At 36.7% G+C, this 22449-nt stretch overlaps 1 protein-coding gene and 1 long non-coding RNA gene across 2 annotated transcripts in view; both read right to left on the bottom strand.

The window, feature by feature from the left end:
- Positions 1-709: 709 nt before the first annotated feature.
- LOC127497568 (uncharacterized) lies at positions 710-5551 on the bottom strand. Its single transcript, XR_007925579.1, has 2 exons — positions 1486-5551; positions 710-1037 (listed from the first exon to the last, which is right to left on the bottom strand). It is a non-coding gene; the product is annotated as an uncharacterized LOC127497568 (long non-coding RNA).
- A 789-nt stretch (positions 5552-6340) lies between these two features.
- atg5 (ATG5 autophagy related 5 homolog (S. cerevisiae)) overlaps positions 6341-22449 on the bottom strand; it is a 24498-nt gene continuing 8389 nt past the window's right edge. Inside the window, exons 7-8 of the mRNA XM_051865428.1 lie at positions 18775-18892; positions 6341-7662 (exon numbers count right to left, since the gene is read on the bottom strand). Of these exons, the coding sequence (XP_051721388.1) occupies positions 7526-7662; positions 18775-18892 (255 nt within the window). The 3' untranslated portion in view covers positions 6341-7525. The remainder of the gene's footprint in view (positions 7663-18774; positions 18893-22449) is intronic.

Genomic DNA, 22449 nt, shown 5'->3' with positions numbered 1-22449 from the left:
GCATTGAGATATATTTCTTCCCCCACCATGTCAATTAAGAGGCTCCGTAGAGTGTAAAAAAATATTTGGCATTCTGTCAGATCTGTTATTTTTAACCCTTAAAAAGAGTTTTTGCATCATGACAGTTTTGCAAAAAATGTGTATTTGCAATTACATACAACAAAAATACATCCAATTTAGAAAATATGAAAGGACTCTGATTCTTAGGTATTTCATAATACAGCAAACTTACCAGTGCATTACAGACTAGCCTCTAGCTCCAGGGTTAACGTTAGCAACACAGCAACCCTACAATTACGAGATGCTTCATGTGCACTTCCGATGAATAGATCCATGACTTGACAGACAAAAGAAGCAGTCACCAAGTCCAAAGTGTAAAATTCCACACCACACAAATCATGAAACTGTTAGTAATACCACCACCACAGGCCTATAAATATATCACACCATGTCACTATAAAAATGAAATGCACATGAATACAAGACAACAAATATCACTGCACAAAAACATTAAAATCCCTTGTACCGTATTCTGACCAGCTGTGACCACAACAGGAACTTTCTATCGATTATCTGGGCTGCCATGCTGGATATCCCACCAACTATGAAATCTCATTAGTCTAAAATCCCCCTCCTCATAACTGTAGATTACAAATATGAGCCAGGAGTTCAGAGGTCCAATTCAAGATAAAAATCAGACAAAGATACATTTAGTGCGGCAAACTTTACTTCAAATAAACACTTCAAAACAAACAAACAAAAAATATCCCAAGACAAATATAAATGCATAGAGAATTGATCAAATCTTGGCTGTCAGAACTGAATGTCTAGAACGTATTTTCATTGTTAAACAGATGTGGTAATACATGGCTTATGTGTGTCCTAATCCAGTTCTGAGAACGCTGACTACATCAAATGGAATCCCTTTCAGCTCTTCCCAAATTGTACATTTATAGGTCCCATGTGAGCCTGTGGATTATACTTGATAATTGGCTTTCTCCATTTCCCGCTGCATGATGATGTCTGAATCACTCAAGCTAAAAGGGGAAACACAGTTGCAGAAACAACTTTGTTTTCAGAACATTGGCAAAACAGTGAATGGACAGAACAGCAAATCACAATCTACTGACGTGGTCGTATTGTTTAAAACAAGCATAAACATGAAAAGTCACAGGCTCTTTGGAAAACATTCCTCTGCCTACATTTTTGCAAAACTCCAAAAACATTGCTATACATTCAATTAACCACAGTTTCCAGCTGAAATAAACACTAAGGCAATAAAACACCAACTTTTTTTTCCTTTTCACACAAATTATGATTACAGGGGCAAATTAAGACTTATTTCACACAGTTATCTGCACAATACAATGTTATGACTTCAAAACACTTTTACCATAGTGCATGACTAGTAAACTAGCAGGCCTATATTTTGACGTTTGGATCACATAATCTTTTCTGTCATAGTAAACTTGTTTGGTAACTCACCTGGTACAGCAGTGCACTGCTGATGTGAAGCGCTCGGGTACGAGTCCAATCAAACACTAGTCACAATAAAAGACATAAAAGAAGATGCAAGCAAGCTTAAACGACACGGTTGCTTCAGCAAATGCGTTTTCATCTCACGTTTGCTTTTGTTAACAAAACAAAAGCATTTGACTTTATTCTCCTTTAAACAACTAGATGGCTAAAAATTCACCTCAGCACTTTCCTCAACAACCGTGTTTGATGATACACATGGAAATGTGGCTGATCTTTGACGCGACCGCGGACAGAAAGGCAAAGTTGATTCTGCGCGAATTTGATCTAATATTTAATGCTTTTTAAAATGTTGTAGATTTATGTAGCAAATGAGAATCGATAAAATTATTGACTATATTTTGAGACAAAAGTCTTGTTAATGATTTTCAGTTTTGTTCAAGGTAATTAAAGCAACAGTTTTTTTAATAACTGAAGAATATGTAAAAGTATGGTATTTGTGGTAAAAAAAACGTGCCCCTGCTGTTGGGGGTAAATACAATAATTAACATGATAATAAACAGCTGGCTGACTTTTCCATTTGTTGACATGACATGGTTAGATTCAGATAGTAAATATCATATATTAAGTTGGGTGTCCACCTTAGAGATAATACCCATATTTATAATGAAACCATCATATTTAAAAATGATAGTATTGTAATGATAGTATTGCTCAGTTTTAGTGTAGGTGCTACACTATTTTCAAAGTGATAAAGCATTAACCCTTTATTAATGACATTCACCGGACATTTCATTTCTGAGCGCCGCGATACGTACAACAACAAACGTGTAATAAAACGTTGCCAGATTCACCTTCATCTGTTTCAGATAAAACACGCTTTTAGCGCCACTCGCTGGACATTTCACTTTGAAACCTGCAAGAAGCAATGTAATATCATTTTGATGATTTTACAGGCACGTTTTCCAATGTTTAAAAATGTTCATATCAAGAAGTTTCCACATGGATTTTGCTTTTATTGTGTCAGTGGTTTTATCAGCAATTTTAATACTAAAACGCCTTTAATAAATAATAATAAAAATACATGTCAGCTAAATGATAAGAAGTCTTTTGTACAACAAATTGCTATATTTGTCCACATTCTGTCTGAGATTAGTCCAAATCACCACTGAAGAAACAAAGGAAAAAATGAAGAAAACCGGACAAGAAAGGAAATCAAAGGAAAGAGAAAGAAGGTAATAAATAAATGAAAGACAAAAGAAAAGGAAAAACAAACTGAAAGAATGATGTGGTGGTGGTCATCATCATCATTGTCCCCTAATGATCACAGCACCTCGGGGTCCCTCAGCACCTGTCCATTAGGGGCCGAGGTTAATGACAGGTTGGCTCTCTGTGACGGGGGTCTGAAGAAAATTAGAGGGCAGCTGACGTTGGAGAAGAGAGAGTTTTGTTGTTTGTTCCTCAGTGATCCTCCCCCTCCTCGCTCTCAGCTCCAGGTGTACTGCGGGTACGAGAAGGCCGCTCTGATCGGACAGAGGGGAAAGTTGTCTTCTGACACCTCATATAAGTTAACAGGGCTTGGCTGAGTTATGGCCTTTGAGTTTTACTTTTATATCCCAATCAGCAAGCGTAGGGGAGTAGACGACACAAGAGTAATGTGCATAAAGTCACATATGAGAGAGCTGAAGGAGACATGAACCCTGTCCGCTTCCTCATTAAATTAACTTCAAAGAGGGTTCACCGCCTAAAACGGTCAAGACTTCACCTACTTCCCATGGAGGACACCAAGAAATGAAGGAAATGAAGAAATGAGCTTAAAAAAAAGCAGAACCCTTTTTACTGCTCTTACGACATGCATCAGAACAAACGTCTGAAGGAGAGATGACAGAGGAAGACGCAGAGGAGGAGAGTGGCTCCTCTGATCTTTTAAGTGACGGGTTTACTGGAATCAGCGAGCGAGTCTAGGACAGCTCTTTATTTAATGAACACATGAAGAGTGCTCGGCCTCACTTTGATGTCCACGCCGGCCGCCTCCCGCCCGTCTTCCTGTGCCTGAGAAAAGCAACGGCACTCGGCCCTCCCCCACCACACTGAAACTTTTCTTTACAGTTACGAACAATACAACATGAGACACTATGAAATCAAATTTGTTTTGTTATTAAATATTGGAGTATTTATTCTAAATGATTTATCGGTGCACATCATCATTATTTTAAATTCATGTGTCTCATAATCTTGAATCAGAATATCTTCCCCTCCCTCTTGCAGCATCTCTTCTCTTCTCTGATGACGAGGGCGGGGCAACCTGTCACTCACATGAGATCCACCAATAGCAAACCACAACCATCGAACCATGAATTTGGATGTGTCAAAGCTTCCATCTGTCATGCTGCTTGATATGCAAACTGTTTTGTCATATTAATTTAATATAATTATAAACACACTAGTTTGTACTGCAAATTATTTATACCATTTACAGCACTTTGTTATTCTATCAGTTATTTACCTATAGCAGCTAATTAATTGGAAGTAGTGTGCAATCACAGAAAATATCTTTCGCGTTGCAAAATAAGGTTGATAAGCTGTCTAATTTCGAGATTAATATCACAAAATAATCAGCCTTCTGGCTACGAGTAGAACAGAATATACACATTTTCTAAATGCGAATAATTCTCAGATCACATACTATATTTGCCAAAATGTACAGGATACAACACTGTGCAAGATAATGTATCCCACAATGCAATGCACTCAGCAAGACCGTACATTCTCAGTGTAACTAATGAACTGAAAATACAGAGGGAAAAAAGAAAAAAATATTTTGTGGCCATTAATACAAAATTTGTTCCCACAACTTATTTTTATCTCTTATTTTACTTAGATTGTGGCCACAATTAAATTAAAACAAGGGAACAAATTAGTACAAAGCTAGTAAATGGATGGAACAAATTAGTACAACATGGCCACAATTGTAAAATGTTGCCACAAATTCATACACCATGTGAAAGATTTCTTAATGTGTTTATTTTTATTTTATTTTTTAGAAAAGGTAAAATAATTATGTTATCAGTTCTGTTATTACTGAAATTTAGCTACACTCTTATAAATAAAGCTTTCCTGTCATCAACGGTTCCATGAAGAACCTTTAACACACTAAGAAAAAATGGTTCTTTTCAACTGTTCACTGAAAGTTTCTTTGCGGAACCAGAAATCTTCTGTTGAACCACTAGGAAAATCCCACTTTTGTGCCAGTCTTCATTTCGATACGTGTTTTGTGATAAATCTAGTCAGCAGTAAAGAGCTTTGGACTGTTGAATGCCAGTTTCCTTCAGCTTCAGACAGATTTGTCACATGTCACTCTAGGTCTAGATGAACCAGATGAGCAACTGCCACTGAGAATTACTGTAGAGTTAATGATATTACAGACATATAATATAATGACGCATACTACAGACCGCTGGATTTTTAGCATCTCCTTCTTGACTCATTATTTGAATCTAAAGTTGTGATAAAACCGAAGTAGAAACTGATCTTTTCTTCTGTATTGTAACATACATCAGAGTGAAACAGATGATCGAAAAGACAAAACGAAGGGTGGGAATTGGTTCAGTTCATCAGATGGAGGCCGATCTGAGTGAGAGCCTGCTGTCGAGTGTACGAAAGGAGCGGGTTTAAGTGCACTAAATGATCCGTCATGTCATCTGAAGTTCAAATTATGATATTTTAAAAAAATTACGTAATTTTTTTTTTTTTTAAATGAGACAAGCATGAATGAATTGTTCACAAAAAGATCAATAAAATACATTTGATGAATTTTCATTTCATATTGACTTTAACATATTACATTCATGTGAAAATAACACTAAATGTTGATTGTGGATGTTGCACACTAAATGTTTTGTGTTAAATGTTAGTAACACTTTAGTTTAGGGTCCAATTCTCACTATTAACTAGTTGCATATTACTAGGATATTGGCTGTTTATTAGTAGGCCTACTTATAAAGCACATACTAAAGGGATAGTTCACTCAAAAATGAAAATTTGATGTTTATCTGCTTACCCCCAGGGCATCCAAGATGTAGGTGACTTTGTTTCTTCAGTAGAACACAAATGATGATTTTTAACTCCAACCGTTGCGGTCTGTCAGTCGTATAATGCATGTTAATGGGAACTCCATCTATAAGAGTCAAAAAAACATGCACAGACAAATCCAAATTAAACCCTGCGGCTCGTGACGACACATTGATGTCCTAAGACATGAAACGATCGGTTTGTGTGAGAAACCGAACAGTATTTAAACCGATCGTTTCGTGTCTTAGGACATCAATGTGTCGTCACGAGCCGCAGGGTTTAATTTGGATTTGTCTGTGCATGTTTTTTTTACTCTCATATATTTTGTAACCATTCTCATGCATTATACGACTGACAGACCGCAACGGTTAGAGTTAAAAATCATCATTTGTGTTCTACTGAAGAAACAAAGTCACCTACATCTTGGATGCCCTGGGGGTAAGCAGATAAACATCAAATTTTCATTTTTGGGTGAACTATTTCTTTAATGTCTTATTCTGCATGACCTTAATCTACATCCCATAATACCTAAACTTAACAACTACCTTACTAACTATTAATAAGCAGTAATTAGGGGTTTATTGAGGGAAAAGTCGTAGTTAATAGTTAGTTAATGGTGAGAATTGAACCCTAAACTAAAGTCTGACCAAAATGTTTTTTTTTTTCAATTTTTTTTTCAAATTGTAATTGTCTTGTATGTGAATACAGGAAGCAAATAAGCCTTGTTTCTCTGAATAAGATCCTGTGAGAGAGCTCTGATTAATGAACACAGAAACACAAGCCAAACACTGCATAGCTATAAAATAGTTTTAATTAAATGCATTTTAAATTAAAACTAGCAAAGACAGGAAAGCAATCACACATGAAAATGCACATTTGAACCTTGTTATCACTTTAACCGTGTTATTAGTAGAGACAGGTTGCAGCATCTTTATTTCTGTAATTATTGGGAGGAGTCATACGAAGAATGATATAAACATCTGAAAGTTTGTACACAAACAGCGCTTTGTCGAGAAGAGTCTGCCGAGAAGTGGGCCGGTGGTGGCGTAAGCGCTGCGGTTTTACCCGCTGTCTCTCTGTCTCGGTCTGGGGTAAAACACTCACCGATTCCTCTAAACGAATAATCACTCTCAGCTGTGTGTCGTCTGCAGCGCTGATCTACAGTCCCCACATCCCCCCAAACACAGACACACAGTCTGCTGCAGGTTGTAAATAAATGGTCAGAACAGAAAAAAATACTGTAAGGTTAACTGGTTGGAAGCGGTGTGATATGTGAACGTGTTTGTTTGGCCTTTGACTTACTTTTTATACAACAAATGCCCAGTTCAAAGATCAAATTTAGTCTCTAAACGAATGAAAACCTTTTCCCAAGCAGATGGAGAAAAAAACCCAGATAGTTAAAAGAAGGTAAAGCATATCATTAACGGTGTGCGGGAAAGAGAGCTTCATTGTGCTACATTAGTCTGGAACTGACTAATGGCCTCCAGTGAGCTGTGTGACCCCCTACACGTCTGCCAAAACCAGACACATCTGATCATGTTTATATGAAGTCATCATCGCTTTTCCTGCTTCAAGTTTTATGCAAGAATTCCATTTTCATTTTCACACCTCATCCATAAAACATGTTGATAATCAAGTCCTGTAGTACAAACAGCAGTTTAGTGGCCTCATTAACACCAAACAAGATTCCTCCTAATAATTAAAAGATCTGAGAGTCTAAACGTACGTTACTCTAATTAGAGAGTGGGAACGGGAGAGTTAATGTGGGAGTACAATCACATTAAGCTTGTGCAAATGTATGACTGTAAGAACTTTAAAGGCAGCAAGTACACGGGACCCGTCATGTGACGCGCACAGGGTTCTGTTGCTGTTCGATGACCGTCGCTCAGTAAGGCCACTGCAGGGGCGAGAATGAGAAATCAGGAATGGAAGTCTCTGCAGATCTTTTCTCCGAAATTCTCCATCGGATCCTCCGGATTCAGTCACTGGGCGCCGGGATGATGCTGATGTGGAGGAAGTTGTCTGGGTGACTCAAGTGTTCACTCAGCCACTGGATGGGTGTCTCCAGCAGGGGCTCGATGCCATGAATCATAACCTGGAATCTCTTTGGCTCGTCTGGAAAGTGTGGGATGGAGAGAAAAGGGCACAATTAGGCTTTAAGGGAAGTCCAGTTGAAGTCATGTCAGGAAAAAAAAAAGCTTGCATGTTCCATGGAAATTAATTCACTAGCTTGTTTCCTGCAACCGTAGTAGCTGTCGTTCCAGAACTGTCAATGTTAATGATGGAGGAGTAATAACTTCTAATTAATTGGTTTGAATCAAATTCAAGTGTACATAATGAACATGACATCTGAGGGCTATTTTTGTTCTCCAGTGTTTTGCTGTATTTACAGGCGTTTGATTCAATCGTGGGTTCGCACATAAACACGCTTAAAAAACGCCACCATTATTCTCTTAAGATCTGTGCGAACTGGAAGTTGCGACCAACTTTACTTCAGTATTGTGATGTATTTTTAGAGTCAATATCGGATGAGAAAATAGAGGGTGTGGCTTGTTTTTTCCTGCTGGGAATTGATTGGATCTAGAAGTGGGTGTCCATTCAGCTCACAGCAGACTGACAGTTGGAGGGGATGGATTGTTTATGAACTGTTTACCACAATACTAGTAATGTGCACTAACAAATAGGGTCAATTTTGACCTTGTGCCGACTTTAAACTAAAAGACAGAAGGGTGATTTTGTGTCGGCTCAACCAGAGGTCCCAGGCTAAACATTTTAATTTTGATCATTTCTTTTTTGATGAAAGACACATAAATGAAGAAGAAAGCCAAAATATTACACTTTTTCCGTATTACCGTTTTCACTTATCTTTGTCTTTCTTCAGAAAAAATATTAACAAAAAAAAAAAAAAAAAAAAAATGTAGTTTCCGAAATTTGGCTGATTTGACCCAGAATGAATCGTTAATAATTTTCATATTCCATATTTTTCACATTTAAATTTTTGTATTGAAAGCATTATAAATACTGGTAAAATATACCAACGATTACATTTAAAAAATAAACACTTTTTGGCATACCATATAAAAATAACCCGTATCTAAGTTATATAACAATTAGGCTATCCATCTCATCTAACAAAATTTAATTAACAGTAGAAGTGAAATCTTATCGTAGTTTTGAAATCTGGGTACAGTCTTACGTTTAAAATCACGTATGGGGGAAGTTTGGTTCCGTCAACTAGGCACACAAACATGACAAGTATAGTTCACTTTTTACGTGTATGCGAAGGTCAGCATACAGCGCACCGCCGGATTTTTGTAACCGTGTGTACTTTGTACATGCATTTTGCACATTAGCATTTAATTTTTTTTGCAGTAATTAGTTTATCCACAAAGTACCAACCGTGCCCTGGGGGGCGTCGATTCACAAGGTAGTCAAAGAAAAACTGCATAAACAGAACAGACCTGAACACATGCAAGCTACAGCGACGATGGAGGCCTACATAGATGAGAGACTGTGCGAAGAGGTTAGAAAGTAATTTGTACAATTCTAGCATGAAAAAAATACAAAGATATTTACATGGGCTGTAACTCGTGGCAAGAGATTGCTGAAAACTGCACATGCGTCAAACGCCTGTGTACAAGTGAAGTATGAAGTAAGGCTGTGCATTCAACTGCGTGCGTACGCATAAAAAATACCCAGAAGAATACCCAAGGCTTAAGACGGTAAGCTTGTTTTTGACTGTTAGCGTTTTAAGATTGCCTTTTTGCGTTTGCGATCTTCTAACATTACACTCTGACACTCCGTATTTCTTGGCACACTCGTTTTACGTGTATTTGGCGCCACCTATTGTCGCGGGTGTATTATTGACATGTCTAGACTGTGAATATAAGACAAAGGCTTTTTTAAGACAAAGGCTCACTTTTTTTCAGATAATAATAATAATTATAATTCCTTACATTTATATAGCACTTTTCTGGGTACTCAAAGCGCTTTACATATGGAAGGGGGAATCTCCTCAACCACCACCAGTATTTCTAAGAAAAAAACATCTTATATTCTGAACAATACATAGCTGAATTAAAATGTAAATATTAGTTTAAAAACACTAAACAAATGTGTGTGATGATGATGAAAGATATAGATTATACTGAATTTCACTCAAAAGCATGATCCAAGTCTGCATGTCATACTAACAAGAAATGATGTCTTTGTGATGCTGTTTGCGATTGTTTGTTGGAACTACAGTTTCAGGAAACACAGAATCACTGAACTTTGTTGATAATGATGAAATGGCGATCATAGTGGGAAACGCAGCCCTGATTGAGAGAAGTCAGATTCATACAAGGATAGAGATATGAATTCTGCTCAACTGTTAGTATGGGCTGTTAAACGGCATCAGCAAGATTAATATCACACAGTTCTGAACAATCTAAACACTTGCATTATAACAATATAACCGTAAAATCAGCATGCTTTTGTTTTCTTTCTGGAATAAAACTTTGAGATATTTTGTAGCTTAAAGTTGACATTAATACTGCTCAATGGTATTCAAGAAAATGATAAAGTGCTGCTCCCAAAGTCACCATAATGTTGTGCTGTTGGAACCCCTTTTAGTGTGAAGCCTGAGCCCCAGAACTGCTCAAAGGCTTGAAACGCTCCGGTATGTGTCACATCCAATGGATAATAGCTCTAATAGCATGACTAAATGCTCCAGGAACGTTACAAAGCAGTGTGAGCATGACGTGAAATTAATATTCATGAGTTTTCCCACTGTATGACTCATAATTTCAGCACCTGCATTACTACTAAAACGGTATAACAACTGGTTTGACATGTTGGTTTGAACTTGGTCCTGAAGAACTTGTACGTTTGGAAGTTCCCAAGATATGACAGCAGAATATGAAAAACGCACATTACCAGTTAAAAGTTTGGACACACCTACTCATTCTTTTGGATAGTCGTAATTACTTTATTTAGTGATTATTATTTATTTGATTGCTTATCCTTCACTTTCCTCTTTATCCCTTCCACTTTAATTTCTTTAAAAAATAAAATAAAAACAAAAAACAGTTTTGTAAAAGGATATGCAGGCCCAATTTATGTCAACACAACTTTGAAAAAATTGAAGCATTTCAGCGTAAGCCTTTAGAGCAAAAAGTTCTGAACTTTTGACATATTCATAAATATATCCAAGTCCTTTCTAACATCTTACAACGGTCAATCCATGAAATGTGGAAACTACATAAACAGGCCTCAGAGGAACCACGGCATGATCATTACTGCTTAATCATCAAACTGAACAAGTTCACACTGCGTCGCTAGTTACATCTGACTGGAAAATTGAAGGAAACGCTAGAGGCAGTAACATTACCCTGTTGACCCATGGAGGTTAAATGGCTAATGCAGTTGGAGGGAGGGAGTTTCAGTTTGACAGCAAGTAATGGTCCAGACATCAGCATGTGCGCTGGATGACCTTCAACACTACTGCACTACATCATGACCTGCTGGATCGCTGGCAGAGGAGCAAGAGATAGCTGTTCAGCCCTTAAAAACGTTCAGATAAATGCAGAATCTCCCTGCATGAATCTGCTGAAGTTTCAGGACACGAACAGCGCAAGAGAACACACACATAAGCACTTCATCATGTCTGTTCGACCTCCTCCATTTATCAGCAGTCTGATGAGTTGTAGCTCAGGGCTGGAGAGGTTGGGGACACAGATAACGTGGGCGCAGGAAGGAACTTCTCCTCATAATGCATTCTTTTGTTTATTAAACCAGTGGTCAAAAAGGCATGGCCTCAGCTTTCCCTCTGCCCGCTGTCAGCTCAATTATCTTTAACTAGACTCATGCATCATCTGTGCTTTCATTAGGCACAGCTGTCAATAAGCTCAAGAAATACAAGTATTTTTCCATTTCTGCATGAAACAAGTAAAAAAGTTTTTTCCTCTCCACCTTTTAATGATTTGGAGAAAATACTTCGTGACAGAAGAGTGAGATGTGTATACCCTGTTTAATATGGTATCACCATAACAATCATATTATTTATTTCTAATGGAAAATCTCATCTGGCCACTATAGGCCTGTCTATATGTCTTGTACTTTGTTGTTGCACTGCTTATTTTTCTTTCCAACATTACCTATGATATGTGCTGAGACGATAAATCACACTGTAGATCAGGGTTATTAGCATTAACTAAAACTATTAGACATACTATTTAGACATACATATTATTGTATTTCATTGAATGTAATACAATAATATTTATTTATTTATTTTAAACTGAAGTAGATTTTATATAATTTGTTTTATATATTTCAAATTTAGAAATACCTGCTATATAGTAGAATTCATTCAAGACATGACTTTATATTTTAGGAATTAATTCCTATATTTTTAAATGTGTAGACAATTTAATTTGAGTAATTGACAACATGTATTTTTTCCCTTTTTTCCTCCCTTGTTTGTTTCATCATTTTTTTTTTTTTTTTATCTATTGTATTGTTGTAAAAAAACAAAAATAAATAAAAATCTTGTTAAAAAAAACCTATTAATTAAAATAAAGCTGAAATAAAATAAAATACAGACATTAGTTAAAGAACTTAAACTAAACAAAAATGAGAAATTAAGATCTGAAATGAAGTTAAAGTTAAAGCACTAAAGTTATGAACTGGAAATAAATCAAAACTAACACCAACTAAAACTAAAACTGAAATAAAAAATAAATTAAACCTAAATAGCAATATGTAAATAAATAAATAAATAAAACCCCCGAATAAAAAGACAGAACGCACATAACAAAATGAACATAAAAACTAAAAATATAAAAATAAAAGCTAATTCAAAACTAAAATAAAAGTTAGAACAACACTGTTGTAGATTTATTTTGGTAACTGCAAAAATATGTTGTGGTTAGGATTATTATCATTATTATTATTAATAAATAATAATATAATTGCTGATGATGGTAATAATAATAATAATAATAATAATAATAATAATAATAACAATAATAATAACAACAACAACAACATCAATGATAATAATGGCATACAAAGGTTCCATGAACCATGTTAGTGAATAGTAGTCCATTTAATAAAATCAGTTTAACATAAGCGTTTCGGGAGGTGTTGCACATGTCCTTCAGAAGCAGCGACAGCTAGTTTAAGTCAGTCATGTTCTTCTGTTCAACAGGAAAGAGTAAAAACCCATGCCTCCCACAAATACCAAGAACAGGGAAGCACTGAACACACCGAGCACAGCTCCTGCAGGCAAATATGACTAAACACATGATGACCATTTCAGACACAAGCGCACACTTTTACAACAAACCGTCCACGTAATAATGGAACTGACTTGAAGCCAATTTAAGCTACAGGGTTATTGGAATAAAAAAAATACATGAGAGATTTATGATATCTAAAACCCTGAACACAGCTCAGAGTTTTTTTTTTATTTTTATTATTATTATTTTTTTATTGTTAACGGTCAAACTGGACGAAAACAAACTCAAGAGAGGACTAAACAGTCCACTGACCCTGATTTGAAGACACAGTAAGAGTGTGATGAGCAGAAGGAGGTACTCCTTCCTTGAAGTCGCCTCTGTGAGCATGTCTGCCCCCGTGGAGTTTGTTAGGGTGTAAGGTGGGAGCGTCCCCACTGTCACTCTCAGAATGATGCAAGGGGAATTCAAACAAACTCATAGTAAACGAACACAATGCTGTCTTTCGGAAGTTATGACGAACGCCCACTGGAAAGCCCTAGCATGGGTCTTCTGTGCGACTTTATAAACTATATCTGTTGGATTGACCTTGGCGTCGTTAGCACTAGTGTTGACACGGTACCAAAACGTCAGTAGTCGGTGTCAATACCAGCCGAATTTCAAGGTTCTCGGTGTCAGGTTTGGGTAAAGGGATGAGGCAAGGCATGATGCAGAGCGTAGGCAAAAATAAACCACAAACAAAAACAGACCAGCAGCTGGACTCATACACATTTCTACAAATAAATTTCCATGAGTTTTCCATGACTTTTGAGGCAAATATTCATGACCCAACGTTCCAGGAAACATCTGTGTATACATGTAAAATAAGAATAAAAATCCATGTTCACATTCTAAGATGGTTAGATAAAATACTGTGTCTGAACTCCACTGTGATTAACATACATCAATGGGAGACGACGATGTTAAAGGATTATTTTACCCCAAAAATGAAAATTCTGTCATTAATTACTGTCTGATCGCAGAAATCTTACGACAGGGTTCACGCGTGATTTTCATATGCTGGCAATCCTGACGTACGTTGATAAATGTGGTGGCTCAAAACAATCGTCATTTAAATATCACGCCCCTAAAAACTCACGGTTTAGAAGCCTCGCCCCGGCCAAGAAGAGGAAGTAATCTCATAATTGCAAACAATTAGGCTATTGTACTTCCCTCCACAACAAATCTTTTAAAGTTTAATTCTTGTTCTGTTCTGAATACCGTTAAACAGAACTTATAAAATAAAACATAAATTAGATAGTCATAGCGGCATTCATTATAAACAACATAAGTCAAGCCAAAATGATTTCTTTTAGGCTAAAGAGAAACTGATGATCTCACTTCTCTCATTTTGCAAGAATACAAATATGTTTCTATATTAGCAACCAAAATGTTACATGCAAAATTATTATTCATTATGTAAACAATTAAGGCTTTGTACTTCACTATTGTTCCAGCATCCTTCACATGCACAAAAATGTGTGTGGTTGAGCGCTGAGCTGATTTACAGCGGACCATTTCATTTGAGCAGTGTAACTTTTAGGTTTGGTTGACTCCATTTTAGTTTGATGATGAATGACTGAAATGTTAGTTATAAACGCTAGAACTGATGTGTGTGTGTGAGGCGCCTGCGCGATCACTTGGATTTAATAAAATAAAGATATAAAGAAAACAAATACAATGACTTAGAGTGTCACAAAAATGAGCATCACAGTTTTTTTTTTCTTTTGTTAATATGTTAAAGGTGGGTTAAGTAGATTTTGAACAATGCTGTTGGACATTGTTGATATTTGAAATCAACCGAAACAAACTCACCCCTCTCTTCATTGCTCCGCCTCCAAAACTCACACTCTAATCCTAACCACCCTCCTCTGAGTCGGTCTCAAACCCCAGCCCGTTCACTGCTGGCATGCGAGGCGAATGCACTAACAATGACGCTAAACACCTCATTCTCTAGCGGCCGTCAGTGCGCAGTGGTTTTCCTGCTCAACTCTCACTATCTGGCCACTGTTACACACACAGTGCGAGAGTGGATGTCTGTTTATCACAGCTGATGCACAACAAAATGCTTCACGAAAAATAAAGCACAGATGATGAACGAACGACAAGGAAGCACAAAAAATGTACATACAGTACACAAGAGTAAATACAAACAAGAGTTTGTTGTTAGTGGCAAACAGCACAGCAGCTCTAGACACTCAAACCCAGTGTTACTCATGTGTGGAGCGGAATCAAAGCAGCCTCCGTGTCTGTTTTCAGGCCTTCCCACTTAGCTCTCTCCAGCGCTGGAAAGCTTTTCTAATATTAACGTGGATCCTAAAGATCTTGTCATAAACCTTCATTCCAGTGATATTCTTTTGAGCTCTTTTGTATTGTCTCATATCTCGTTCTGCAGTTTATTTTATTATTTTCAAATCTCCCTCTTGCTCGTTCTCTCTCCTCGACCGCACCGTTTTCTGTCGTACGTTCATTTCATAAATGAGGTCCAATGTCCCTATTTTAATTCCCCAAAAAGAGTAGAGTTTATTTTTTCATTTCTGCAATTCAATTTACACCTGCAAAGTTCAAACTGTAAGTGCCAGACGTCACCCCATGCCAGGGTCAGAAATGAACTTTTCCATTAAGGGGCCCCCTGCGATTAATTTCCAGGAGCTTTTTTTTTTTTAGCTTTATAAGTGCAACTTTTTTGATTAACTGTGTTGTCTTTTATGTCAAAAACTTAAATTTACGCAATTACTTAGAGGGACAGTTCACCCAAAAATGAAAATTATCCCATGATTTACTCACCCTCAAGCCATCCTAGGTGTATATGACTATCTTCTTTCAGACGAACACAATCGGAGTTATATTAAAAAATATCCTGGCTCTTCTCAAACTTTATAATGGTAGTGAACGGGGCTTAAGATTTTGAAGCCCAAAAAAGCACATCCATCCATAATAAAAGTAATCCATACGGCTCCAGGGGGTTAATAATATTATAATAATATAATAATGAACTGATCGGTCATTTTTGCCTTCACTACTACAAAATATTTAGGAATTACACCTTTTTTGGGGGTGTTTGTCTTGAGCACTGACTACTCTGACCACTCGTTTCATGTAAGATTAGTGTGGGTAGTTGACACAAAATACTTTGTGAACATTAATTGACATTGAATATTTGTAAAATTAATTTGTCACAGTGCAGGATCATTTCATATCAACTTGTTAAAGGGTTTGTTCACCTGGAAATTAAAATTCTGTTGTTGTTCCAAACCCAAATTTGCCCACTTTTCATATTTGATGTGCTCTATTTATTCATGTTGATCAATGAGTAAATGTGAATAAGAGCCTAAATGAAATCTGTTCATCATATAAAGTGATCGTCTTAGATTAAACCGCTCAATTCATATTGATTTATTTTACCATCTCTTTATGGACGTTTTGAAGAGTCGGTTTTGGATGAATGGACTTTCAATGGAGGGACAGAAATCTCTCAGGTTTCATTAAAAATATCTTCATTTGTGTTACGAAGATGAACAAAAGTCTTGTGGGTTTGGAACAACATGAGCCTGAGTAAATGAGGACAATTCATTTTTGGGTGAACTATCCCTTTAAGGCAAAATGCTCTGCCTTATAGATTAATGTATATTTTAACCAAAAATGTTGATGATAATCCAATAACACATTGTGTAAACAACCCAGAAATACACAATCCAGTGTATCTCACATCAAACACGACTTACAAATTCTATAATGAGTCTTATTAAAAGCCCTTTGATTTCTAACTTCAAAATGTAGATCATAATCAAGATTAGATAATTTCTGAGTCACTAACCCCTTTTCACCACATTAGCAAGGTAAAACTCTCTGTCATGAGACGCGCTGATGGAGGTGGGCGGGCCAGCTGGAGGTTTCCCCACTGATGCCGTGGGTTGACATGAAGGGCTGATGGGCGGGGGTTTTCTGTGCAATTCATTTATTTGAAATAATACCACCACACACCCTCTTATTCACTATAAAACCTCTCACTATTCTGACCAACTTCTAAAGCAGAACATAGGGAAATTTTAGAGTATCGTGTATCGCCGTTTCGATATATATAAAATCTTTATCTTATTGTGAAAAGCGTAGGAGAGGCCACACCATTTGAGCATGTCTCCAATTTTACCCCCAAAATGGTAAAAATCTATCAACAGATTCCATTCCACTGGGCGTTTGAGATGCACATTACAAGTCAGTCTGGCTAAAGCATTCTTGGCTGCAATTCCTTTTTACTTTTATTTGTGGGAATCCCCATTTCGTTACAAAAATAACAGGACTGCAAGTCATCTATGGCATTAAAACACCAAAGCTTCTCACAGATTACAAAAAACTGCTGATAAAACAACACATTCACAAAAAGTAGATAATCACTCGTGCGTAATCAATGAATGATTAATCAAGCCAACATGAATTGAGACCATCTTGAGAAGCGTTGGGTATCGTTTGAATTTTAGCGATTCTGATTCTGCTTATCGATTCTGATTCAGTAATAAAATAAGAACAAATAAACAAACTAGCAATAACACAAATAAATACAAATGAACCGTGATACAAATTAAATTGTGTTTTTAGTTTTTCCAGGTAGGTCTAATATACAGAAATTGAAATCAAATGTGTTAAAAAATAAGCATTAATTATAAAATAAATATAGATTAATCCTTATTAAATTTACAAAAGTTTCTCTTTATATTTTATATATAGACTGCCTTTCAAAAGTTTGGGATCGGTAAGGTTTTTAATGTTTTAAGTCTCTTCTGCTCAGCAAGGCTGTATTTATTGGATTAAAAATACATTGATCAAAGCTGAATTTTCAGCATCATTACTCCAGTCTTCAGTGTCACATGATCCTTCAGAAATCATTCTAATATGATGATCTGATGCTCAAGAAACATTTATAAATATTATCAGTGTTGAAAACAGTTGTGTAAAAAAAACTGTTCAGGATTCTTTGATGAATAGAAAGTTCAAAAGAACAGCATTTATCTGAAATAGAAATCTTTTGTAACTTTATACACTACCGTTCAAAAGTTTGGGGTCAGTTTGGGTGAATTGAAGAAATTAATACTTTTATTCAGCAAGGATGCAATAAATTGATCAAAAGTGGCAGTAAAGACATTTTTAATGTTATTTCTATTTCAAATAAATGCTGTTCTTTTGACAGAACACTTACACAAGTGACTTTTGCCTAAGGTTTTAACAAAAATACCACAGCAAAAACAGACTAGACTAAGACAGCATCATCAAGCTACGCCTTTGTTTTGAATAAGCGAAACAAAGGTGAAAGAGAAAGCCGACCGCATCTACGAGAATATTTTGATATAATCGTGTTTGTGTTTGTCCATTCAAGCACAAGAAGAAAGGAGAACTCAATTCAGTACTCACACACTTCTAAAAATCACATTAAAATGTGCACACACAGGAATCGATAAAGGAAATCAAAAGTATTCCAGAATTCCCAATCCTAACCTTGAGACAGAAAAGGCATTTCCCAGGATGAGCAAGTAGAGATGTACTTCCCTATAATCTCAACACTTCTCTCTGTGCTGTTATCAAAGCAAATCCCACATATCTGGAAGAGGCAGAGCAATAACAAAGCACAAAGTGCCACTTTCTCTTCAAGCAAAGCACCAGGCCGTTCAGACAAAGCAAGCAGGCCTTGAAGCGGCACAGATGTGCTCCGTCATGCAGGCAGCTCTGCCAGCAGGTGCTCCGTTTGTCACTGCTATTGTCTGCTTATCTACTTCCTCTCAGGAGAAACCCAGACCGCCTCTGTTTTGGCTGTGGATTTCATTCATGCAACCCTGATTTGTCTTTTCCTTTCTTTTCCCTTTTCTCATCTCCTCTGTCAATCTCCAGATGTAAAGATGTGTTTTCCTCTAATGTCTTCCCCACTAATCTGTGATTCCTTCCTCCTGTAAGAGATAAGTCTGCACACACGGCTCACCTTCCACACATATGACAGCAGGAAACAGCTCCTTCAGCAGGTCTCCCAATGTAAGCGGGTGTCCGTCGGCAGACACCGGCCGGAAGAGCTTCTGGATGAACGGCCTGTCACTCATCGTCTAAAATGGGACAGATATGAAAACTGTTAGACTGATTATGACAGTACAATCACAATGTAAATTCTCCAGAAAAAAAAAAAAAAAAAAAAGGCTGAATCTGACTTGTGTCACTGAAGAATGTCATTTCCTCACAAAAAAAAAAAAAAAAAAAAAACAATGAATTGAAAAACATAGCATAAGTTAAAGACTATTAAGATATTGAAATGTGAGACTGTGTTATAGTTCATTTAACAGAAGTTCAGCCAGCTGCAAAATCAACCAACAGCCATTTCAATAGAAACATTTACTGTTTTCAGAACTTTTCAGGTCAATTCTGAGTTAAAAAGTCTAAACACATACACTGATACTACTTTCAATTCATAAAGGCGTGAATTATCATTTCCTTCAGCCCGAGGCTTATTCATTTCATTTCTGGTGTGAAAAGGCCTTTACATTTGCCAAAACGTTTTTTTTGTTTTTAAAAAACAAAGAAGCGAGCCCAGCCCAGCCAAGAAAATGTAACAATAGTAATGTAACGCATTACTTTCCATAAAAAGTCACTATAAAACACAATTAGTTACCTTTTTAGGGAGTAATGCAATATTGTAACGCATTACTTTTAAAAGTAACTTTCCCCAACACTGAGCACTATTCTCCGATAACTATAGATTGCACAAACTCCAGTTTGGATCCAGCCTTTGCGCCAATTTCAGGTGACGTCGACAACTGCAAAACTCCAGATTATGCCAACTTTGGATCAACATACAAAACTATCCAGTATTATTCTTATATTGTAATATTTTTATCCTTATACAGTAATCATTACAAGCACAAGTTGTAAAGGTTGCTGACTAGCACATTAATTATGTCTGCTGACCATTAACAAGCCCATATTGGTCAATAAATTCAAATACTATTATTTAAAATTAATACAAAATACTTTTTCAAATCAATCCAAAAAAAAAAAAATAAATCACATCCAATCAGAAGAACGTGTGGGTGGAGTCTCATTGCAGGCGCACTGCACTCCAAACCAAATGGATAAACACATGATCAAATTCATATTTCACCATTTTAACATTATTAAAAATACATACTGAGTGACTGAAACAACACTCATTGAGTACACAGTTTAAATGTTCTTGTTTCCTTTCAACATCTGAGGTGAATTATCCATTGTTGCTTTCAGTTTAAAGGTCACACAAAGTTAAAAACTCACATTAGACGCTTTTAACATTAAGTAAACCACATAATCAGTGCCTGGGATTATCATTGTCATACTTTATATGAAATATTAGAAACCATTTCTAAAATAGAATCATCATGTGTCATCATTGCAGCTGGTTAACACTATGGAGAGATTACAACATTATTAATTTGTTAATATCTCGTCAGTTAGCGGCTGTTTTAAACCCACAGTTGGGTGTAATGTTGTGAATAGCGGAATGAGATATTGAGTGGATTAACAGCCGGTAGTCACGGCATAGTCTTTCCTTTGGCCTTGAACGAGCAGGCAAGGTGTCGAATGCTGGACAGGATCCAGTTTTCACACACAACTTGCATGTGGTCAGTGACGGAGGGTATCATCCTGTAAGATCTGGACCTGTGGTGACAAACAGTGGCCTGACAAACAATAGGAGTCAATCTTGGTGCTGTGAAAAGGAAACTGGTGACACAACGGCTCAGGTAGTCCAGCTGACACCGACACCCTCAGGTCTCAGGAAGAGAAGGTGTCTCAGGATGCTATGGCCTCGATCAGGTTACCAGAAAAACTGACTCACTGCTCACTTGCAGCGAGATCATCTCCAGAGCCGGAGAAGAGAGAGTGTGAGAAGTGACAGCTACTTCGTTGCATTTTTAAACGGCAGCATTAATTATTGACCTTAGCATTATACAAAAGGCTCCTGATACCGATGAGAAGTGTGATACTCTGGGTGCCGACACTTTCTTTTCAACTCCCCTGACACCCAACCTGGCAAACCAGCACATGAACCACACAACAGACATCATTAGCCTTTCTCCAAAAGCAAGAGAGCAGAGAAAAGAGACGCTCTCAGGTCTCAGCCCACGATCAGAGGCTGACTCTTCTCTGTAGAATATGCTGATAATTTTAGGTTCTTTCAGCAATAATCAGTGTAAAACACTAAATGAGTCACTCGTGGCAGGCAGTAATCCTGAGCCTGGTCTTAATCCAGGTTTAAAAAAAGTCAGAAAAATACCAAACAGTTGAGATATTTGCATATTGAAAACATTCAAACTGCTGAACATTTGGAATAATTATATTCAAATATTAAGTTTGAATAAAAATATGCAAACTATATACAGGTGCATCTCAATAAATTAGAATGTCATGGAAAAGTTCATTTATTTCAGTAATTCAACTAAAATTGTGGAATTCGTGTATTAAATAAATTCAATGCACACAGACTGAAGTACTTTAAGTCTTTAGTTATTTTAATTGTGATAATTTTGGCTCACATTTAACAAAAACCCACCAATTCACTATCTCAAAAAATTAGAATACTTCATAAGATCAATAAAAAAATAAATAAATAAAAAAGATATTTTAAACAGAAATGTCAGGCTTCTGAAAAGTATGTTCATTTCTATGCACTCAATACTTGGTTGGGCCTGATTAATTAAAAATGCCAAAAATCGGCCCGATATATCGGCCGGCCGATCGGTCGACCTCTACTATGGTCTCCCATATTCCTCTATAGAAGTTTACCAAACCTGGAAATGTGAAAGAGTCTGTTAGGCCAAAGCATTTTGACCACTAGGTGGTGCTGTCCCAAATATTTAGGCACCTTCAAAGCATGATAACACACAGCAAGTTTCACAACAACACATCAATACTGGAGTGTCACCAATCTCATGATTTGAGGCCAAACTATTCAGAAGCTTTCAGCAAAAACAGCTTTTTTCATGATTTCTTGATCAGTAGGTGATGTTGTGCCAGTGATCTGCTCACGTAACCTCAAGGCATAGATGCTCAGAATCGACATAAAATGCAGATGAACACAGACTGTGTTACAAGGAAAGTTCGACTTATTTCCATGAATCAATTCTTTCAAATCTTTAGTTTCAATGAACCAGTTCCAAAAAAGTCCCGGAGAGGCTTGCGTGACATATTACATGGTCTGAAACATTACAATAGAGCGCAACAGTTAGTTCCAGAAATAAAAACTCCATTCATTTTCTCCATAGGGAAATTGATTTTTAATGATAACTTATAAACCTTTAACAACAGCTCTACTGTGAGCAACGAGGTTGTTAATCAATGGTATTTGCTTCTGTTGACGCCTCCTGACCGCATTATTTCAGCTTATTTTTAAAATAATCGTGTTTAACAGCAGAATTCCTGGTGAAAAACTACATTACCCATGATGCTGTACAGAAAATGCCACCAGAGTCGAAACAAGCAAAATGTGCCAAAAGAGCTCTTCATGAAGCACTGCGAATGACGTAATCGTGTCATCTCCCTATGCTCTACAATATATTATATATATATATATATATATATACACACATACATATATACACACACACACACATATATACATACATATATATATATA

Source organism: Ctenopharyngodon idella, chromosome 16 (assembly GCF_019924925.1).
Source record: "Ctenopharyngodon idella isolate HZGC_01 chromosome 16, HZGC01, whole genome shotgun sequence".
Taxonomy (NCBI): domain Eukaryota; kingdom Metazoa; phylum Chordata; class Actinopteri; order Cypriniformes; family Xenocyprididae; genus Ctenopharyngodon; species Ctenopharyngodon idella.
This window is presented reverse-complemented; position numbering and strand designations above follow the sequence as displayed.